We start from the raw sequence: 23,857 nt of genomic DNA, 5'->3' as shown, positions 1-23,857 counted from the left end.
CAGCACAAAGAAGCCCGAGTCTTCCCAGGCCAGATTATTACTATTTTAGTTTACTTCATCCAAGACAACATAAATCATGAAGCTACAAATCCCGGAGAAATCTGGTAATTGTACATTGACTTCAACAATACAAGGCACAGTGAAAGATAGGCAGCAGTTTTCAAAATGGGGAAAAATAACTCGACATGCTAAACTAAGCCTCATCATGCCAAACAGTGTTATATTCATTAGAATCTAACTGAACTACTGGAAGATAAGATATCTATTCTGAAGGTGGTATTCTAAACAGGACTTAGACGCACCAATGGTCTCCAACCACATCCTCAGTTGAGTAAACGCAGTAAAATTTAATAATAATAAATAATTCCTTACACTTTTCTGGACACTCCACTCAAAGTCCTTTACAGGTAATGGAGACTCCCCTTCACCACCACCTGGATGATGTGACGGCAGCCATAGAGCGCCAGTACACTCACCACACACCAGCTATCAGTGGGGAGGAGAACAGAGTGATGATAAGCCAGTTCACAGAGGGGGATTATTAGGAGGCCATGAAGGCCAATGAGAAATTTGGTCAGGGCACCAGGGTAACACCCCTACTCTTTTCGAGAAACACCCAGGGATTTTTAATGACCACAGAGAGTCAGGACCTCGGTTTTATGTCTCATCCGAAGGACAGTGCCTTTTTATAGTATAGTGTCCCTGTCACTATACTGGGGCATTATTACCCATAAAGACCACAGGGTGAGCGCTCCCTACTTCCAGCAGCAGCCTTAGTTTTTTCCAAGGAGGTCTCCATCCAGGTACTGACCAGACTCACACCTGCTGAGCTTCATGGGGTTGTCAGTTGTGAGTTGCAGGGTGATATGGCTGCTGGCCAAAGATTATTAACATGTTGTCATTCACTCATGCACCTTCAATCATGGGTGACCTACCTGTGTCCTGTGAATGACTGGCTGTTTCTTGCACTCCAGGAATATGCCGGATTGATACGAGGGGAAGCCAAGATCTTGAAAACCATGTCGACTTCAGGCCTGCAAAACTCTGCATCAGTGGCCCAGAAGGATGTAATGGAGAAGATGAATGTGAAGTGATGATGGATCCAGAAAAAAATGGTATGCATGAGCATCGATGTTAAACTACTTTAAAAATCCTAAATTTTCCTGTAAATATGATGAGGTTGAATTAATCACTTAAAGATAGGTGCTTAAAGCTAAAGTTTTTTAAAATAATTTCTGGCAGATTACTTACATATATTTTTGGGTTTTTTTTCAATAAAACCATATCTTTATTTGCAGTTAGAAACCTTTAACAATCTATCTGTACATTGTTATTGTTATATATTATTATATGCATTGCTGCTACAATTAGCACCATAATTGTCATGTTTTTTTTTATTTTAAAGCATTTTTTAAATGTTTTTTTGTGTTTGTGCCATTAGGGTATGGTGTACCTGTAGTCTGCACTGATTGCTTGGAAAATGCCAACAACTCAAGAGACCAAGAGCAAGTCTTTCAAGGGTTCCGAACTTTAGGAAATGCTCAGCACACACCTCGAAGCACAGAGCGCGGTAGACTTGACGTGGACAATTTAGGATCTTCGGATACTCAGCACTGTAACGGGACTGTGAATGCTGTGAAGAGAGACAGCCAAGCACCAGTTTATCCCAGCAACCATGACAGGATGGCTTCATCGGAAAGGCACTGTGATAAACAAGGTAAGGAAAACTACCTTACCTTTTCAAATTTCTGCACCCTCCACTCCGAAATCTGCTCCAACATTGCTGTTTGCTTTACAGTAAAATCCTGAATTTTTGTAGGACTATTTTGTGGAAGGAGTATGATTGGGTTGGAAGCCATATGTTGTGGTGCTGGCTGCAACCCTCAGCAGTGTGAAATCACTTGAACATGCACTTCCCTGTTTAATCATGATGTTCATTTCCCATGACCTCCAAAAATGATCTCTTAATTTTAAATTCAATTACTACAAAGAAACCATTTTTACTTTCAACTCGGAAAGTGGAAACATTATGGCATTTTGACGCTTGTGACACATAAATGCATCAGAGAATACAGAATCGGATCACCCATTTTGAATAACTTTGTGTTCTTTCAAAGTTATTTGTTTAATTGTTTGCTGGTTTTTCTTTTTCTGTTTCTTAAAATATCTGTGTTAAGGGAAATGTATTTTTTAAGGAATAAACTCAGCCCGACCCATTTCATCAAAAGCAGGATATTACTGTTTATTTTTATTAAATTGATTTATTAAAAAAAATACTAATCCCCTGGGCTAATCAAAACCTGGGCTTCAGCTATAAGCTTCAGAAGTAGAAGTCCCTGTATTTGATGATGGGTTAACAGTAAACGGAAGCCAGCAGAAAGCCAGCCCTGAGTAGCAGGTGGGCACCAGCTGTGGAGGGTGGGGTGTTGAAGGTTTGATTCTGTCAGGCTCCTTGTATAGGAAAGACTGCAGCTTTTAGGTGATTCAGGAAAATGAGGCTTGGTTTGACTCCGAGAAGGATTTCAGTATGTGTAACAAAATCCAAGATAAACTTGCAAGGCTAAGCCCACAAAGTAGAGTGTATTAAACTGGAATGGGTAATGAGAACACAACACTTAAAAAAATGGCTATTAACATTACTTTTTGTTTTACAGGTTCTTCCTCAAAGGATGCAGGAACTTCACTACCACTTGGTACCGTGTGTCCTCTGTCTTCAGAAGGGTCTTTTCACAAGCCAATTAAATTAGTTGCTCTTCCCCACACCTCACTGGACAATGACTGCGGGGCTGAAGTCAGACAGACTCTGCTTCCAAATGGACACCTACCCAGGACACGTGACGCTGTCAGTGAGAATACCCCATTGAGAAGAGCCAGTGATTAACGAGTGGCCAAGAAACCTCCTGTTCTTCTTTGCACTGAAAACGTTTTTTTTTCCCAACACTACCTCAGCTTCGAAACAAGAAGCTCTCCAGCAAAAAAGGGCAGCGGAAGTTTGAGGTGGCAGCTTGTATAGGGTGAAACCTGTCTGAGCGTTAACATTGTAAATAATTTAAATTTTCCTTTGGGAAGCGTCACTTGCAGATCCACAAGTGACTTGCATTTGAAGCATGCAAATGTAGGGAATATTGTACAGAGAGAAAAAAAAGTTTTATTGGATACGACTGTACATAAGAGTTTTCATATATGCAACTTTTACAGAGAAATTTTATTCTATTCAGTGCATGAAATAACTGAGTGAAAATATAACTTTTGAAATGTCTTTTTTCAGCCTTTTCAGTTTTCAAACAGCGGTGCCTTACTGCATGAACACAAAACACAAATCTGCCATTACCCGACAGATATACCTGACAGATTCATTTGAAATATGAAGTCACCTCGTTTGATTACACTTGAGATTTTTAAGTTAAAACTAAGTGCTGTCAGGGCCTCAAATTACGCTATATGCAGTATTTCATGAAGGAAGAGCTTTGATTTCATTTTTCAGTGTCAGTTCAATAATAAAAGCTTTGTTAGAATTTCAAGGGAAATTGTTTCCAGCACTTTGTGTATTATTACTATAATTTAAAAAACGTAATAAGGCATTTATCACCCTCAAAGTTCTAACAATGTAAACAGTTTTGGTATGGAGATTTTTTACAACATTGTCTAACACTCTTTTATCAAGGCTCTTCCATTTAAAATGTACTAAAAAAAGAGACAGCTTCTTTATTTGGTGTTGATTACCTGTGGACATTATCCAGTTTCCCATTTTGTTAAGCAACTCTTACTTTTCTATTATACTCAATACAAATCTGTTAAACTGTGGTGACGGCAAATGTGGACCACTTAAGCAAACAGGTATAGTCAGGCTGTGAATCACAAATCAGCAATGTATTAATATTAAAGCTGCCTGTCTGGAATTATCTATTCTGAATTTTTGCCAGAACTGCACTTTGGGGGCAGGTAGCTTACTTGGTTTGATATACTTTCTGTGGACTAAACAGGGACATGGTTTACAGTGCTGTCTCTTCATCCAGTAACCTATGTGACTCAGAACAAGTAAAGTACAGTCTCTTAATCAAAACAACAATTAAGTAATAAAACTGTGATTGTTTTTACTCCCAAAAGCTTATATATGCACTGCTTCTGACAGGCAAAAAGGAGAACAGTTGCTTTTCTGTAAAAAGGTATTTATGTGAACGTTGGTAAAGCAGTTGTACGTTGATAAGAAAATGTAAAAAATTGAAGTGTCTAACATGACATTGAAGTGTCTTTATTAAAATCACATTTAATATACTGCCTGGCTCATTTGTATCATTAAACCTGTTTTCTTTGTTGTATAACATTAAATGTGAAATTCTAGGCAGTTAAACACCTCATCTGACAGGTAGGAGCATAGAAAATAAAAAATATATGAATTTGTCTGTTTTGTGTCTTTTAATTTACTAAGAAAAATAGCAATATTTTTCCAAAACATTTTACAGAACAAGAAATTGAAGCAGAATACCCCACACCCAGTCTTGGTATAAAATCAGTGTTAAATTTGAAAACTAATAAAACAATAAATTTCCAAGTGGATTTAAATGAAATCGGAACATCTTTTGTCTCCTCAAATCTGTCAGTTCTTGGCTACATTAATGACCAGGCTCTTGGGAAGGACCTCAAGTTTGTTTTTACGTCCATTGCTTAAGTTTAATTGAGGAAATTCCTGCTATTGTAAAGAAACTTGATCACCAAGTTGACAATGAAGAGGCAGCTGCAAACTCCTAAAATCGGTTTCATTCCATCCATCTTTGATAGAATACAGACCTACACCATTCATATGAAGTACATGCACATCTTTGGAATAAAAAACAAAACAAATGTTAATGAACTGAAAAATGCATGGTTACATTGCATGAGTTAGTAGTTGCATTTCTTGCATTTGAAAGGGAATCCAAGGTGCACAAAAAAACAGTTTTAACTCTCAGTATCCCTCACGAGTATAGTCAGAATAGCTTCTCCCAGATCCCTTAACCTTACACCGACGGCAATTTTACAACTGAAGCTCTGCTTTATTAATCTTTTTTAGTGTTGAATAAAATATACACTTGGAATGAGTTCAAACCTAGGATTTCCATAGTCGCTGATGCTGCTTCAGTTAGGAATCCAGTTGTTTCTCAGCATGGTGCTGCGAACTTTCTCATAACCACCTAAGAAAATGAATCCACCAATGCTGATTGAGGCCATCCTAGGAACACTGCCAGCAAACAATCTGTAAAGGCAAATTGGGAAAGGAAGCAGTTTTCCTGCTGTTAAAACCAGTATATTTTTATAGGTAGGAGATTTTTAATGTAGGAGATGCAAGCAGCAAAGCTATTGAACTACGAAAATGATGATAACAGTGGCATATCAAAACCTGAACCATAGTGTGCCTTCTTTTAAAAAACATCTACTACATTTTGGGGACACAATATAAAAATCTAACAGAATCTTAGGATGCATAGTTAAAAGAATTGGTATCATTAAAATAATGCTGCTCTAGAAACAGTCCTGAGAGAACAGATCAAGTACATTCATGGGCTTAGAGGCGGCTATACAGCCTGCGTACATTGATTGGTTGCTAGCCACAGATTTGCCTCAGCTGAAACTTAAAAAAAGGAAACCAACTACAGAAACACAGCCCTCTATATCTATCAGAGCAGTGAAACAAACACTGATGTTATTAATTAATGTTATGACAGTATATAGTCAGACAAGCATCCTGGAACTACTACAAAGAGTTCCAGTTTTGCAGTTTTATGGGCAGAAAATGGAAAAGATGAATGTTAAACTATATACAGTGCATTACAAACCAATCTTCAATCAGCTGCGGATGTGAGCTTTGAATGAAAACCATTCTGAATAATTAATGGGAGAAAGTGCATCTAAAGACTGAAATTCATATGATTATTAAAGACTAAAAAATGTACGAAGGGAACTGGGACTATAATGTGCAGACACTGCAAGGGTTAAAGGATGCAGCAGCTGCTGTAATTTCTCCAGCTGTTTCCAATATTAATCCTTACCTTGAGGCCACTGTGCATGACTGATAGCCAGATAACACTGCTGTATGACTAATGTCATTCAATTATGCATATATTGGAAGGCAATATTACTGTGCAATGTACACATCACCCCTACTTTATTAATCTGGTGAAAGAGTATGTAGAACAGGATATGCATGCCTAACCATAGATTGGGATTTCTATGAATACATTATTTTTAATTAATTTGTAACTTTCCAGTCCCTGCATAGTACAGATCACTCACATAAATGACAAAAATATCGTTGATGAACCTGTACATACTTTACTTCACTGCACTTAGACCAGGGCCATGAACAGACTAAGACTAACAAGTCAATATTATCAACTGCAAAACCCCACAAGGTACCGAACATGTCAAAGATCTCACACATTATTCAAACAATTCACAAACCCAGCATTTTAAATGCTCAGCTGAAATTCAGTGCTCCATAATACGTGTAATCTTATAAAAAAGTAACATTTGTATTAAAATGTGATATGGTGATATCTACACCCTTTATACTGTAGGTATTTTAAAAAGAGACAAAAGTATAATTAAATATTTATGTATTTATGTACTAGGGCAGCACAGTGGCACAGTGTTTAGCGTAGCTGCCTCGCATTGCTGGGGTCCTGGGTTCTATTCTGGACCTGAGGTTCTATCTGTGTGGAGTTTGTATGTTCTCCTGGAGCTTGCATGGGTTTCCTCAGTGTGCTCTGGTTTCTTCTCACAGTCCCTAGACATACTGTTAGGTGAAGTGGATTCTGGGACAATTGGCACTGGTTGGTATGTGTTTTTTTGTGTCTGTCTGCCCTGAGATGGACTGGCATCCTGTTCGTGGGTACCCTGCCTTGTGCCCAAAGCTTGCTGGGATACGCTCTGGCTCCCCTAAATTTCTGAATTGGAGGAAGTGGTTAAGAAATGGAGGGATGCTTCTAGCTAGTTAGTATGTATAACAACTGCATTATACAGAGTAACTGAAATCTTTTGTTTGCTAAAAAAGACCTAACTGAAGGCTAAATGTAAATGAAATAAACAAAGCCATGTTTTGGGGGTATTTTTCAAGTATTGTGAAATATTAACAAAGATAAGGTGGACTACTGAGAACTGGCTCTACTTTGGCTCTATGAAGGCCACATCCGCCTTCATAGAGCCGCCTTGGGGCAACCTTGTTGTGAAGGGCCCTATATACATAAAAACATTGAATTGAATTGAATCAAGGCTCTTCCAACTTTCTGGAAGACAGGGATGTCAGCGAGAAAAGCGCTGTTCCTCCAGGCTCTAGCTCTCTTGGCAGGCACTCTGGAGCTCGCAATACGTCAAACAATGAAACGTCTTATCAGGTGGGTGTATCAGAAAATTCAATATCTCCTATGGTGTGAAACAAGAAACATTGCAAAGCGGGTGTCTAAAGCATATAAAACAACAATTTGGTGATTTGGATTTAAAAGAAAAAGGTTTAGTAATTCTCACCTGGTCCCTTTAATACTATTTCAATACCCTTCTCATGTGTTACTCTCTCTCATTCCCTAGTCATTTCCTGGCTCTGTATTTTCACAGCATGAGTAACCCCACCTGTGGCAAACAATTGGGGTCCATTTGTAACACCTCGCCCCCGGAGCAATGACTAATCATGACATCAGTAAACCTGCTACATCAGCGCTCAGCCACTCTAGCAGAGCTGCTGTGTATTATTCATCTTCCATCGAGGAAGAGCGCAAGTTAGTCCATGACTTAAGTTCTATAAATACTGAAAAGTGACTGTTCTCCAAGACTTTAAGAGAGCGGTTCTCATTAAATCTGTGGCAGTATAAATATGCTGCAAAATCCTACTTTCTCTAACCCTGATGTTAGACACCAGTGCACTATAAATATGTTTAGGATTTTTTAGGGTAGAGAGAATAAAAACAGCCCAAATGCTGTTGAACTGAAATGAATTGCTACATTCCACTATCAATTTTAAATTGATTTAAGCAAAAAAATTTTACTTTAAACACTGTGTTGCAGCTGTCTGATGTAGACAAATTACTCCCTGGGAAGAAGTTATATTTAAACAGAGGCGTGCTTGAAAAGGGAAAAAAAAAGCCACATTTGCAATTGAGTGAAAAAGGAAGCAGTGGAATTATGTCCCAAATGGAGATGGTTCATGTCTTTATTGAAAAAGCAGTTAAAGTTTAGGGGGTTTCATTGTAAATGTGGTATAATGTGAACCTCTGATTGCAGTTGTTTTGGTTTTTGTGGTAATGAACTCTGCTCGGTGCTCAGAGCAATCAGACAGATGGAAGCAGTTTATAGCTTCACTAGACAGCAATTGGGCTTATTACCATAATTATAGCTTTAAAGGAGAGCAATTTGTACAAGGCATGTACCGGCGGAACTGTCAAGGATTTACTCAATGGAATTATAGTACCTATTCTAATGCTTTCTTAAAGGAACTATCTACTGCGATCAGGAAGGAACAGGAGAATTCCACCTAGGTTTTACTTCTTACTAACTTCACCATTTCACAAAGATAAAATTTTGCTCCTATTTGGACAAACTGAGGTAGCCTGACTTCAGTTTTTGACAAGAATGAGAAACATAAAAAGCAAACAGGAAACCAACAGAATGTAGAAGACAGCTGCAAACAACATTTGAGAAAACGTGGCTTTCCAATGTTTTCTCATCATATTTAAAAGTTCCCATTCAAAGATAAATAACATTCATAACATTGCTTTTGTATGTGTAACACGCCATCACTAGATGTTTATTTTCAACATTTAATTTTGATGTCAGAGTGCTATACGCATTAGTCGGGCAGCAGATGGTTGCATCCTGACGCAAGATTAAATGTTTCTGAGTCACAGATGAAGTTACACACTAGCGTTTGAAGTGATTTATGGAACTTGATTGGCAGAATATTTTCAAAAGTATGGAACCAATAAAACTTATTTAATGTACTTCATAGTCACTGCAAGGTTATCATTTGTGGTTTTCTTTACAAGACAATATAAAAGCCAAAACAAAGAAAATCTCAGACGATAAATTTACAGGCCACACTAGTTGACAGATTTAATCAATAACACCATTAATTCAAATTATTTTCATAAGGGACCTTTTAATTTCATATACACTTTGTTTTTTTAATTATAGTACAAGGTCAGTTTTTAAGCTTTTGGAATGATATAACTCATGCTTTTGTTTCTGTGCTAAATAAGTTCTATTCTTCACCAACAGAACAGGTGGAGGACATGAAAGATAAAAGGGAAATCCCAATTAAGATTTTATTCAACCATTGCGGAGGTCAAATCATGAACTGCTTTGTTTTAAAAAACATAGAGCAGCACTTAAAAAAAAATAAATGAGAAACATCAGACTGAAGTAAGTAGATGAACAACTTATCAAACAAGAATTTAGATGTCTGAATCATACTAATAACACTAATTGAAATATGTCACCTGCATTGAGGGTGATTACTTAACAGAAAAAAGATCACTACCCTAAATATTCACAAAAATTAAACTCAATCTTAGAGGAAGTGTAAAAGTCTCTATGCACTCACCCAGGGACACCTCTGCTTCTCCATACTTCATACATGACACTCAGAATGTTTCCACTAGCTGTTTGTGTTCCTGCCTACATCACAGCAAAACAGGAAGGGATCATAATGAGTAAAACAATGAAAAACCAAAGCATTATGATGGATGCCCTGTGTTCTTTACTTCCTCTGACATGCCACATCCACAGACACACAACTTGTTTAGTCTACCTAAACAGAAATTACTGTCAGAAACACAGGTGAGAATTCACTTCCTGCTGAAGAAGCAGGTGACCCATGGTAGCCTATTCTATAGGTATCTGCTGTAGTAACAAATACCAGCAACCTCAAATAATACATCAGGCTGTGCATTCACTGCATTGTGAGCAACACTTAAAGAATGCAGGTATGTAGTTTATATATGGTAAAGAGACAAGTTGGTGAGCCACTCTGCAATGATAATTGGAGTTAATGTTTTGAATTATAAACAGCAGGGCATGTATTATTAGGCTGTGTTGTAGAAAAAAATCCATGATTATTTATAATGATTGGTCTTTAATTGATGAAAAGGGAAGGAAATGCTATTAATGCATACATCGGTGTTTAAGAAACTGTTTTCTTGGTTATTTGGAAATGAGAAAGAAATAGAGCATAACCATTTCTCTCTTTTGACAGATTTTATTTTCTTTTAGCCAGAGAGCTAAGGAATGAAGTTTCTGTGGTCCAAAGTATACAGGCCACACATGTAAATAATTCTCACCGTGCAAGCAAGAGATTTACTTTTTTAAACATTTCATTTAAAACATCTACAGCCATTCTTTCTCCTGCTTGGAACATGCAAAATATTAGGGGGAAAAATATTGCAAAATCAGGATTCATGCCTATTGCACTTTAGTTTTAGCTGGAGTAGTAGAGGCAAATCTTTGTTTTGTTGGTGAACTGTAAGATATTGAATGCTATCCAATCTTTGCAAAGGGCTGTAAAACTTGTCAGATCAGCTTTGCATTTAGATGACCTCAGCCAAACTGAGACAACACAAGAATTCCCCCCCCCCCCCCCCCCGAGTCTATATCATTAACAAATGACAGTTTACACAGAGGAGTTAAAATGATATTGTTGGCTTTTCACATGAATGTTGCTCAGCACACGACACTTTAGCTTTAGTGGCATTTGGAAAGAGCTGTGACTTGTTATTCAGTCATAACTGATGCTAATAGAAGCTGGATGCTGGTACACATACCTATGAACTGACACAATGACAGACATGATGAGAGGAAATACACGGTCAAGGCATTCTGCAGGCACTGGCACACTCACAGTTGAAACACAACAGGATGTTTATGCAAACCTGTCAGGCTGTTTATCCAACTTTTTTCATTTTACAAAGTGATTTTCAGGCTTTGCAATCAAAGGTGGTGTTGTTACATACCATTAAAAACTGTCTATGAGCTTTAAGCCAATCAATAAATGATAACGCAGTAAAAGGTTTCTAAAAAGAAGTTCTGTTTTTATTAATATTCATTATGTGACCGATATACAAATATAAATTATACATTACTTTTTAACTTAAGCATTTACATTTTTTTTAACACTGCAATTTTTTATGGTAAAGACAAATGCGTCATTTGTTCTCACTGTTTTATGGTTAGTAATAACATGTCCCTAATAACCATTCTTCTCTGGTAAGATATCTCTCCCATCTTTTGCAATTTCTTCTTCTTGTACTTATTACTGGGGCAGCAGTACCTTTGTAGCTGCCTGTGAGTCTTACCTTTGCCAAAATGATTCTCGTCTTTGCTACATCCAAAGGCGTGGTGACTAAAGCTGCAGCCCCACCTGTATGTGCCCAGACAGAAAAAGAAAACATGCTTCAATAGTCGCATTGTTTCAAGAGCTGTCCTACGCAAGTGACTAATTCTTATAATCCCTGTCAAAGATCATTTGACTGAAAGTTTGCATTATTTTAACAAATGAAGTTTGCTTTGTTGTCAAACAGTGTGCAGACTTCTGTAAAATAAACACCCAGCCGTAGGAAGGTGCGCCGAATCAAGATTTTCAAGTATGAAGCCACAGCAAGAAGAGGCTAAAAAACGCTCACACAATACGTGCCAAAACTACAGCACTTCGGTCAGATAACCCTGACATTAGACCTTGACTCCTGATGTCATAGAGACTGTCCATTACGTATGAGAAATGAATATACCACAAACTAGAGTGGCATTCAACAGTCAGGTCTGGACTCCTGGACACCCAATGGTGTCTTTTCTCTCACTGGGAGATTGAGTTTGTGTCCTCCATGCCTACATGGTCAGAGGCTGCTACATTCTTTACTGCAACACTAACATGCAAAGTACTCTGTGGAAAACTGTTTTAAAGGGCATTATAACAATCCACGTGTGTTTGAAACTGTTGAAATAAAGTCATACGTTTATTGATATTCAATAAAATTGTTTTTTTTAGAAGAAAAGAAATGATAATAATGTGTACAATAACTCAACTGTAATTGAAATTGAAGAAATATTCTGGCATAATTGTGGCCAGCTGACAGATATTCATGTTATGTATTCATGTCAAATGCACCTCTAGTAGCCTATAGCATTACACAGCTGCAAGGTTATACATTGATCTCTTACTTCTAATATAGTTTTGCTAATTAAAGCTGTCTATGATAGTGGTCCTATCTCACCAAACATGAATTAATCCATGCTAGTGGTAGTTGAGGTGTTCCAATGAATTAACTAATTTAAGGCCATTTTTCTACAAGAAAATCTTCATTTTAGCCAGACACATCGAATGAAAACAGATTTTCTAACCACTTCTTCCAGTTGAGCATCTTGTGGGAGCCGGAGTCTATCCCAGCAAGCAGAACAGAGTCTTTTTAAATATAATTTGAGTGAAGTACTAAGAAAACAATCAGGTCTTCTACATGAATCAATTTGACATCCAATGTCAAGAGTGTTTTGAAAATGGACCGCGAGTGTGAGATTTGTGGTTCGTGAACCAATCCATTTTTGCATTTCATAATAAAGCTATTGAAGTGCCTCATGCTTTTCATTTGACAATTACTTATCACATGGACTGCAACAACCCTGCACTGCCTCCAGCATGTGACAGAACCATTTGCCATTTTCAAAGGAGACACTGTTGTAAGCAGAATCTGTCATGACTGTGTGGCAACTGTCAACAGAGAACCAGACTCTAACCTCCTCCTACACTTCCAATGAGCATCTTTAACAGATTCAGCCCGTTGTCCTAGTGAAGCCTGTATGCATCTGTTTCTCCCTCACAGCCTCAACACGGGTCTCAGAAACTCAAGAAGGATCAGCGACTTCTTGTGGACGATACTGTTCGCCTTGTCACCGTTTTACACCCCAAGGTTTGTCTTTGAATAGTGTTTTCTTAGGTCCCCCAAACACCTGCCCTTAATAAATGTCTAATTTAACTTGTAGATCAACTAAATCTAATTAAATGGAAAAAATAACTGCTGATAAACAGAAAAATGCAAGATCTGCATAGATGTCTCATATTAAATTTTCTTTAATCAGATTTGAAAAAAATTGTACAGATTAGAATAGGATGCAGAACAAGACATATAACGTGAAATTTGATTATAATTAATTAATTATAGTAACTGACTTAATGTTGCATTTAAATTAAGCATAATACATTAAATTTAGGGAAGGTGTGAAATTTCCTTCCTTTAAAGGCAATTTAAAAACCTGGCTCTAGCTCAGAGTGTCCTATTCTGGGATCTTATTCACATATATGTTTGTATTAGTTTTCTGTCTTAACAAAATATCTTCTAAGCTGCCTGTACTATATAACCCTCTTGTCTGAAACACCTGCTGTTTACTGGCTCCTGTCTCTCCATTTAGGCTGGCCTGTACTGCTTAGATAATAGCACACAGCCTCTGAGCACTGCAGGGCTCTGCTCTCTAGGCAAAACTCCCAAAAATGTGCCGTATGTTTCTGCAATTTAAGAAAAAAAGTAAAATAATAAAATAAAAAAAATGAAAAGTGATTTTTGTAACACAAGTGTGGTCTCCGTATCAGCCCAGTAACAATCTCTAATTAATTCATACTGTTCCCACTTCTAATTGCCATAACTTACTGTAACAATATAACACAATCCAGGTAGATTGTGTAAAAAAAAGTACTCTTCAGTACCCTCTTCAACTATTAATTTGACAGCTTTGTAAGTGCTCACACTGTGGAATACAGTTTGTCTTTTTTTTCTTCCAATTAATCAGTGCTCATTTGTTTTGTGGAAAAACCAAGATTACGCATGCTTCGTTTTAATTTTAACACATGCAAAAATATTTAAAAGGTGATAAAGAAATGATTATGTTTTCAAACTTTCCCTTTAATAAGGTAATTTAACATTTTAAATAAACATTTAACTGGATGAAGTGATATAAGCACCCAGAAGATGTCTCTTTAAATTCTAGCTGTTTCAGTCCCTTCCCATCCTTGGGAATAGACATACCAGGTGGAGATGGCCTGGAGCCATCTTGAAGCTGAAAATGGCAGCCCACTGGCCTGAGGGTGTTCCGTCAATATCCCCATCCACCCGACAACAATTAATCTGTTTTCTCTGTCTTGGCTGTCACATGAGCTGTGAATTATGGGCTCTTGCTGAAATCACTTCAAGTCCCAGAAGAGCACTTTAGGTCAGGCAGCTGTGTGGCCTAGCACCCAGAACAGGCCTCCTTCTGCTAGAAAATATTTGCAATCATCTACTGCAAGGATGTGTGAGCCTAGTCCAACACACTTCTTTTCTAAACTGACAGAATTCAAGCAGGGGGAAGAAGTAAGCAAGTCAACCTTTTCAAGCAAGTGTCCTTTATTTGATAGGTTTTAACGGTCTGGTATTCCCCAACTAGGAAAAAAAAATCTGTTGCAACTGCATCTACCTTTGTGGAATTTGTCAGGAATGCTGCTTTAGTACACTTTATATATTTCTGGATTGTCTCCCCTCCCTTAGCATTTCCCAGGATAACATAATCCCTTGCACCTGCAAAAGCTCCACATAGCGCAGACTGCCAAGGATACAGCACATGACCTTGCTTCCATGACCAAAGGCTCTGTAGTGAAGGAAAAAAGGGAAATTAAGTTATTAGTTGCATGTAAAAGCACCAGAAACCCCACTGGGTCAGCTCCTAAGGATGGGAACCCAAGTGAATTTCTATTTTTGTGTCTTTTTTCAATGTGATGTAATGAGCTCACTTTCCCAAGCAATCTTCACAGGACACTAAAACAAGCAACTGGAATGCTGCAAAAAGGTCGGAAATTCTGAAGTTCAGTGGAAAAAGTACAATATATGTAAAGAAAATCTGTTGATTTGCTCAGATTTTGTCATTTGCGAGGATTAACAATTTAAACATTTAAATCAAGTATCAGAAATATCTTAGCAATAATGCAAATGAATAAAATATTTGAATTTACTATTTTGCTAGAAATGTCGCTTTTTTGTTGAGCTTTCAGTCTCTCTGAGGGTTGTCAACAGCTTCTGTTGTGCTGAAAGTGTGAAGCACAGAATAAGACGAACTGGATTTAATACCCTTCTTATAGTCTGTATCACAATCACAAGTAAATTTAATAGGTATGAATTATCCAATGAAGTTATGTCTTTCTTGGCCTGATGGACATTTGATCGGACAACTTAAACTATATTCATTATTTAAAGAAGAAACAAATTATTGATGAGCATTAGATGGGTAATTGTATTATTAGATAAACTTGATTTGAGCTAAGTGAGATTTGTCAACGTGGCAGTTATTCTTTGGTCTTTACTTAACTATATTGATGTCAATTTAAAGATATCTAAATGGAGCACTGGAGAAAAATTATTGTGAAGTGGCCTGTTAGAAATTATTTAATAATTAACTTCACAGACCTTTTGAAATCATTTAGATTTACTCATGGATAGCAATGAAGCAGGTGATATCAGATCAATGATTTATTAAAGAGAGAGAACCTATCTTGAAATGTTCTGGATGTTCATTAATTAAATGAATTAATTAATGGAAAAGGTACACAAGGTTTCACTGAAAAGGTTTGCACTGACAAAGTTCTAAAAACCCATTCTTACTTATCTAAATAGTGAGGAATTTAAATACTCAAGAACATAAACCATGAAGAGTATTTTCTAAAAAAAGGTTTGTGTGCACTGGGAATGGATGTGGACCTCTGTATTTATTCTTTGTGAACTGCCTCATTTGCCCTGATAACCCCGTCTTTTCATTCTCATCCAAGCTCCAAGTGTACACTAAACAAACATCTAATAGAAAAAGAGAATGATTTCAAATGAAATTTTTTGGACATGCGAAATTCTGCAAACATTTTAATTTCTCCATTACATGGCGCCCGCTGAAAGGTACATATTTCAAATAATTAGTGATCCTCTTTGGAAAAGAATTACAATTGTTCAGCTGGCCCAAATAATAGATGCTTGATTGCTTTAAGGAATGCCATTTGAAGAACAGCATGAAATAATTAGATATATTTTTTTAAAGGGGCACTTCCCCCCACCACCATGCAGACACACACCCTTCACCAGCATGTGCAGTGGAAGGGCTCTGCTAAGTGCCAAGATGTGTCATGTGTATTCCATTAACTTGCAGATTGAATGGGAGACTTTGTTTTCTACTTCAAAGGATGCCGTCGCAGAGAGCCATCCCAGTCTCTCGCTCTTCCCTTATGAATAACAAATTGGAAGTAAATCCGCTGGCTGTGGTGCATGGAAACTTGCACAGCCTGAGCTCTGTTCAACTTCCCTGCTCTTTGACCCCTGTTTTAACTCTTTCTGGTTAGCACCTGCAGCAGGCCACAGAGCTGGAGATGGGGGGGGGGTATCTTTTCAAAATAACTTTAAAAAGGGAAACATGAATGAGATTCCGAAAACCGGAAAACTCCGGACAACCGTAACAAAACATTTGTGGCGATCATTAAAAGAATCATCTGCAGGCTATAATCTAGATTACAGCACAATAACAGAGATTTTACTTCCCTGGGAATTGATGTAGATTATTTATTTGTCTTCTTCAAAGTAATGTAGTGAAAGAATAAGATAAGCAAACAGAAACCTTAGATATATAGCAAAAGACATGAATATTAAATCAGGAGAACCTATCCTCAAGCTTTACAGAGGTTCGATAAGATCTCACTTAGAATATTTTGTTCAGGTTTGGTCTCTATAACAAAAAAAAATATGCTATAGCCTTAGACAGAGTTAAAAAAAGATCAGCAAGAGTGATTCCTCGTCTTAGGTGACCGTGATTGTCATATACAAATTTGTTAAGAAAACTAAATCATGCCTGTGTATAATAACATATACAGTGTTAAGAAGAGATTTGATGCTGTTATATAAAATCCAAAAGGATAAAGACAGGGTCAACAGAGGGGACTGAAAAGGACAGAGGAACAGAGGAAAAGGACTCTAAAAGGAAAATGAGCAATAGGAAACATTTTTAGAGTTATTGTTGGTGTATAGGGACAGGGTCCCCATCCACGCTCCAGCCAAACTCTGGGTCCAGAGTTTGTCAATGTCAATTTGCAATCTATAACAATTCCATGTTTACTAAACATTCATCCTAGCATGAGGCAGCAGGCATTCTAAAAGGAACTGAGTAATAAAGAAAAGAAACAGGGTGCCTTTATTTTTCTGTATTATCTGTTTTGTGTGGAATAATGACCTTCCACTGCAGGTTTCAAAATATTAATTAATTTATTTATTTATTTGAGGCTCATAAGGATTTCTCTCTTAATAAAGAAGTGACAGCTTTAATGTGTGAGGTACACATATATAAGAAAATAGAATAATTATCATTGTTCCTTCATGACCATGACATCAGAGGTTTGTCTCCACCAAATAAACAGCTGTTCTGTGGCTGTTTAGCAGGCTAGTGGCTGTAAAAAGAAAAAAAAATCCAAACAGGAAAAAAAAACCCTACTCTGAGCAGATGTTGATTCTTCCAATTAAAATGCCACACAGCATGGACTTTGATGAATCAACTATATTCAGAGTGTGTGGGACACGGAAACTGCTTGGCTTGACCTATTTAAACCATAAGACCTGCAACCCTTAATACCAAACAGCTACCACTTCACTTTTGCAGGAATCTCCTGAAAATGGGCATCAATTCCACAGAATTGTGGTGAAGCAAGCCAACCCAACCAATACCAATAACAATAAACCCATAGCAGACCAGGGCATTAAGATTTTACTAAACAATCAGGTTCATTTTAAAGCCTTTCATTCTGACTCTCGGGGACTTGGTGTCAGTGACACATAAAGCATTGCTGAAACAATGTTTTTGTTTTGTTACAGGGAATGGACATTAAAAGGTAGCATCCCAGTTGGGTCTAAACTACATCAATTTCTCATTTTTTCATTTCTATTTTAGTGTTGTGTTGGTATGCTGGTTAGCCGATGCTCCACTACCAATATACACATTTCCTTGTTACATAATATTTGTGCCACAGCATGGAGTTCATATTGTATCAATGTACAGTGATTTAAGCAGTAAGTTTGCCTTCTTTATTCACTAACACTGTTGAACAACTTCAGGTTCACCCTCAAAAGCAGGGAGAGCAGACAGTGGCCCCTCAGGCTTCGGAAGATCTGTGACTAATTTAACTGAAAAACAGCAAGATTGTGTCTTCTGATATTGTCCAAAACAAACACAATGCGGAAGACTCAATTTTTCACTTAATCAGACTCAAAACGTCAAAGTGAATTGACTAAATATTTGGACAGGTGAAACGCAAATTTAACTTCATGGAACTACAAAGGATCAGATTTTGTTGTTTCAGGTTCTGGCAAACTTTTTTCCACTTTTTTGTAAAACATTTATTTAGTTGTTTTTTTAGCAAAGTATAATTTCAAATGTTTCAGATCTGCAATTGTGATCAAGACTAAAGTTTCGAATTCCAGTATTGTACACAAAATGACGAAGCATCAACATGCAGATGGCAGAAGGAATGTCTTTGAAAGTGTGAAACATGAACTGAATGACAGTTATTATTTCACTGAGAGCGGGCAATGTCTCCCTCGCGGCTGTCTGCTACATTGTCCTTTTCTGCTGAACAAAAATTAAGCCGTTATGCTAATGGAATTTAGAGTTCTTACTGGTTACCCAGGACATCACGGCTACGAACGTTACACTAAAATCACTTTTATGTTTGAAAGAGCAGACATCTTAGAGATATAAATTTTTCTACATCATAGGCCAAATGACAATAGCTCTGTTTAATAACATCTGAGATAACCATAATTGAGGATATAAAGTTAGACGTTTATCCCAAGAGGAAAGCCAAGATAAAATATTGCTTCAGCCACAACTGTAGTAGCATGTAACCAGTCTTATTATTGATTAATCCTAAACTATGGCTGTCAACACCAGGGGGAAAGTACATACCTTCAAATACTCCCATAAAGGAAACTGCACAAGTGAGAAGGGAATCTGAAAGTTGAAACAGGTGAAAGGGTTAACAATGAAAACAAAAATGATACACAAGGGTTAACAACGAAAACAAAAATGACTAAAGTCAGTTATTTTGTTAACAATATATGGTAAGATTATAGAAATATCATAAAAGAGCAATAAGGTAACGCAAGTCTATGCACCAGGTGTATGAAACAAACAGGGATTCCTCCTGCACGGAGAGAAGAGAAGCTGTTGTGCCCTCAGGGGATTTTTAACACTTGAGAATGCAGGTGTGTTGACACCCGGTTTCCAGAGGCCAGACTCAGTTGCTACTGAGTGATTATATTTACTGTAAACTTTCTTTCACACCTGCTGTGGAGTCTGTGTTAGTGATGTACACTAGCACAAAGAGTTTGGACTATACCAAAGAAAAAAAAGCAGCACGGTTTTTGAATATATATCTAACATGCTCACATTATCTTTTACATACAGTATGTGCTGAAATTCTGCAGACTGAAGAATTTTATTTTCTTTTTCACCATTCAGTTTTTTGTAGGTCATTAAAACTTGAATTGCATTAAATTCTAAAAATTGTTTTCCATGTTAGCATCTTTAATTTAGAGCTATAATTCACATTATCTGATTTTTTCTTTTCAGTGTGGCCTTGTTTTGTCCAACACTTGCAAACACGATAGATCTTTCTGACTCTTCTTTTTTTTCCACCAGATGTTGATGTTCTACCGATTCTACTTCCAGTGCATATTCTGCTGGACTTCAAGGGCAGGACAAAGTACCTGGCTTTGTTGTGCTTTTCTGTTAAACGATTCTTACAAATCCTTAGCCGTTTTTAGGGTTCGTTTAGGTACACTTTCTAATGCCATCATCAGCGTCTTAGTGTCTTGTGTATGCTTTGTCTAGGAGCCACAGTGGAGACCATTTTATACATTTTTAGTAATGTGCAGACATGGTTAAGATTTGGAAACAGGTTTATTCTTCTTTGTCCACAATTCTAATAAGCATATTTCTTGCTCTCCCTTGGCACTTTTGCCAGATACTCATAGTGAAAGAAACCGATTTGGTTGGTTGGTCTCTCATTAACTAAAAAAGGCATTCGTTCTGTTAAGAACCTCAGGATTCACTGGATCATTCATAAGGAGCTTACTGCATCTTGGATCTATGCTGTTAGGGGTAGGACAGTAGATTATTAGGGTGCTGCAAATGAAGGGTACAACTTCTGTTTGCACACATTGTACTTAACAATTGTACTTTGAGATTTTTGGGGTTGATGTTTAGAGGGGCTACTACTGATGGCATGGTGGGGAAAAAGGGTGTTCCTGCGTTATACTGTTCTGGTTCTATTTAAAATTATTTCAGAACTAATAAAAATCATAAAAAATAAAAATCCAGCCAAATCGGGCTTCTGTTTTTTTTAATAAAGCAGAGAAAATGACTTTGAAAGCATAAAAAATAAGTCTTTGAGTCTTTAACTTGTCATATAACCTAATTGATTATATACAAATATTCTTGAAAGAAACACCATTTAAGGCATATTTAAAGGCAAGCAGAAGTCTTTATCTATGATGAGATAAATTAATGGTAATTTGGTCGTACTGTTTCACAATGTCAAAAAGCAGATAATTACCCCCATAATGCCTGTTCTCAGAAGCTCCATAACCATGAAAAGATACGATATCAAGCCTGTTTCATTGGTCAAAGTATGGCTTTGAAAATGAAATGGATTTGCGAGTTGTACACAAGATTTAAATGATTACAAACCCATTTGTTCCAGGATGTTTCATACAAAAATGTTTTCATGGTCATATGGAATTAAGCACTCAGAAAAAAGTAGCACTAGTCTCACACACTGAACAGCATTTTGGAATGGTCTGAAGGACATTTAGTATACAATTCCTGAAAAAAGTGCTTCCAGTGTTATACTGCTGACCAAAATGAAGACATACAGACACACAAAAACAACAGACTTACAGAGTACAGAACACAGAACATAGGATGCCATGGAACACAGCAATTTCAAAGAAAAATAAAATAATAGTTTACAATGGAATAATCCAAGTGTATTGTACAGTCCTGTTCATATAATTTTTCCTGTACTCTTGTGAGTGATGATTAATAAATGAGGTGACTCTTTTATTTAGGCCTCCAAACCACACAGATCTTGACTGACACCTGCCACAGCATGTTTGTTATCTGCCCTGGCAGGATACAGCAGTGAGGAGAAATCAATGTCACTGCAGTACAGGGAGCTGACAAGCTGAATTCTCTGAGGAAGCGTGTCATCTCCACCAGCAAGAGCCTCTCCTTCTTCATCACCAGAAAGGTCAAACCGGGTCACTTGTGCCAGCCCCTGAACTGAACTGCGTCAGGGAAGGCACCGAACTAGGATTTTGGGGAAATATAAAATCAAACTCAACTATCGCATAGCTAATCTTAAAAATACAAACTATGTTTTCAGCCTTCAATCTTTCTTTTTCTTTCAAGGTGAAGCCCATTAAAGCAACCTTCAAGCATCAATATCCGAAACACACTGACAGCTTGATGATACCATTTGCTGAGAATCTTCCTTCATATGTTACATATACTAACAATGATTTTGACAGCTTCCAATTTTTGTGTAAAGAATGTTTTAATCTTTACCATAGATATCACATCCCTATACAACATCATTTGCCATGACAACAGCCTCACAGCTCTCAAACACACACTTAACAAATGTGCAGGGCTGGATCCCCCAACCCTCATACTTATACGACTGGTTCAATTCCCATGCTGAATGCATTTTCTTTCACTAATCTTTTCTACTACCAGGTCAGCAGAGTCACCATGGGTACCTGGATGGGACCAAATTATGCTAACATCTTGCTTCTTCTTCTATACTGGCTTCATTCCAAAACTGTCTAGCAATATACTAATGTCTGTGTTGGTGCTGCCACCTGCTCTAACAATGAGCTACAGCAATTTCAGCCATCTATCTAATCCACTGTTAATGTATCCTCCACCAGTCTTCCTTTTCTGGAACTAAATTCAAACAACTTCCTTTACAATAATAAATAACAATAATAAGACATTTTATTTTATACAGCACCTTTAAAAGTGCCTCCTCAAAGTGCTTTACAGAGAGAGAAAAAATAAATGCACAGGTTAGCTAGAGGGTGAAAAATAGTTATTTTTTTAGGCACAGGGGTAACTGCAGCAGTTTTGAAGGCTGTTGGTACCATTTATTATGTTGAGGACAATAGGGCAGACAGCAGAGAAACAAAAGGAATAAAACAGGGGGAAGGGGATCTAATAGGAGGTGGTAGATTTCAATTTACCAATTTACTAGGGCATTAAGTAGGGAGAAGTTAGAGAGAAGGAAACCAGCAAAACTAGACAAACACAGAAGAGGTGTGAAAGCAACATGCATTGTAAATAGAATGGTTGCACAGTTGGGATGAGGCAGGTAATGTTGTGGGGCAGTCTGTCTTTAGCAATCTGTTGATGGTGGAGAACAGGTGTCTAGGCTTGCTACGACTGCCCTCTGTGATGTGAGAGAAGTAGCTGGATTTAGCAGACTCTATGGCAACCTCGTATTCAAGCAAATGAAGTTATTTTTATTTATTTTCTCTCTCTTCTTGATACAGTAGATCCTTCCATCCCAAACATAACAACAACTCTCTTCCTTTCCCATTGTATCTCAGACTATGCGCTGAAGAGACTAATTTCCACAATCAAACTATTAAAATGCATGTTTTAATTAAAATGCAGTATTAAGGGGGGATCCTTAATACTGCACTGACAGCCCTTGCACTGACAACCTCACAAGAAATTCCCATTCCCAGAACCACATTCCAATGGTGCTTTCACTTTCACTCCATCACCCTTTCTATTCCCAAGGCCATCAAACAAACCCCCAATTTGCAGGATGATGCTTCCACTGGAACTCTTTTTCCTGATCCATGAATAAAGCCATCTAATAAAACTATCTAATTTACACAAAGGCTACTTGTCCACAGTTCTATTAAACATCCATAGCCATTCACAGAAAGACATCAGAAACCAAATCCTTCTCACACCTTCTCACCTTCCTCCAACTCTGAATGAACTTAATTCTTTCTAAATCTCTCAAATACACATTTCTGCTTTCCATATTTCCCCTGGAAATCTCAAAGATGTCCATCTCTTTGGATGTCCTTTTTCACTCATTATAAGATATATGTATCTTATAATGAAAAGATATTTCTTTCCTAAAGAAATAAATACATAGTTTGGGCTGATTATGGACTCATTTTTAATATATTCTTGTGCTGCTTTTGATACCATTTATACCATCTTACAGAATAATACTTGAAAAAATAATTAATTTTTATGTATAACTAATTAATTGAATATATAGACTTTCATGTCTTTTGCAGCTTCTCTGGTGCCCTGATTTTGTCCTGCTTCTACTGGATCAAGATGTAAACTGAGGCTCTCCCCTCTGGAATCCTCCTAAATGTAACTAGTGGAATGAGAAGCAAGATCTTCACATAATGTCCACAGGTAATTATCTCTGTGAATTCTCCCACAGAGATCCATGTAAAACAAGACCAGAGCCTAGTTCGAGGGTGCCAGCAACTTCATGTGGCTTAAAACAGAGCTCTTGGTCTCTTTATGACACCACCTTGCCACAGCTGATGACACTTAAAACTCATGTCAGCATGAAACCTGACATTAATCAGATCTGTCATGGTGCTTCGGTGATACTAAAAATAGATATAAACTTTTCACGTCTGACAAGACTTTAAGTTATGTTGATTTGTCCTCCTCATGAACTCTGCAAATGTGTCAACTTTAGTCTGGAATCAATCAAAGCCCTTAGTAATCTTTTGCCACTTTGTAACATTGC

At 37.3% G+C, this 23,857-nt stretch overlaps 2 protein-coding genes across 2 annotated transcripts in view; one reads left to right on the top strand and one right to left on the bottom strand.

Annotated features, from left to right (window-relative positions):
- Positions 1–4,276, top strand: part of lrig1 (leucine-rich repeats and immunoglobulin-like domains 1) — a 55,517-nt gene extending 51,241 nt beyond the window's left edge. The window contains exons 17-19 of the mRNA XM_088916121.1: positions 975–1,115; positions 1,442–1,717; positions 2,655–4,276. Coding sequence (XP_088772247.1) covers positions 975–1,115; positions 1,442–1,717; positions 2,655–2,881 — 644 coding nt within the window. The 3' untranslated portion in view covers positions 2,882–4,276. The remainder of the gene's footprint in view (positions 1–974; positions 1,116–1,441; positions 1,718–2,654) is intronic.
- slc25a26 (solute carrier family 25 member 26) overlaps positions 3,129–23,857 on the bottom strand; it is a 64,645-nt gene continuing 43,916 nt past the window's right edge. Inside the window, exons 6-10 of the mRNA XM_088916122.1 lie at positions 18,964–19,008; positions 14,559–14,628; positions 11,316–11,380; positions 9,569–9,642; positions 3,129–5,233 (exon numbers count right to left, since the gene is read on the bottom strand). Of these exons, the coding sequence (XP_088772248.1) occupies positions 5,116–5,233; positions 9,569–9,642; positions 11,316–11,380; positions 14,559–14,628; positions 18,964–19,008 (372 nt within the window). The 3' untranslated portion in view covers positions 3,129–5,115. The remainder of the gene's footprint in view (positions 5,234–9,568; positions 9,643–11,315; positions 11,381–14,558; positions 14,629–18,963; positions 19,009–23,857) is intronic.

This window comes from Atractosteus spatula, chromosome 5 (assembly GCF_055471065.1).
Source record: "Atractosteus spatula isolate fAtrSpa1 chromosome 5, fAtrSpa1.hap1, whole genome shotgun sequence".
Lineage (NCBI taxonomy): Eukaryota > Metazoa > Chordata > Actinopteri > Semionotiformes > Lepisosteidae > Atractosteus > Atractosteus spatula.
This window is presented reverse-complemented; position numbering and strand designations above follow the sequence as displayed.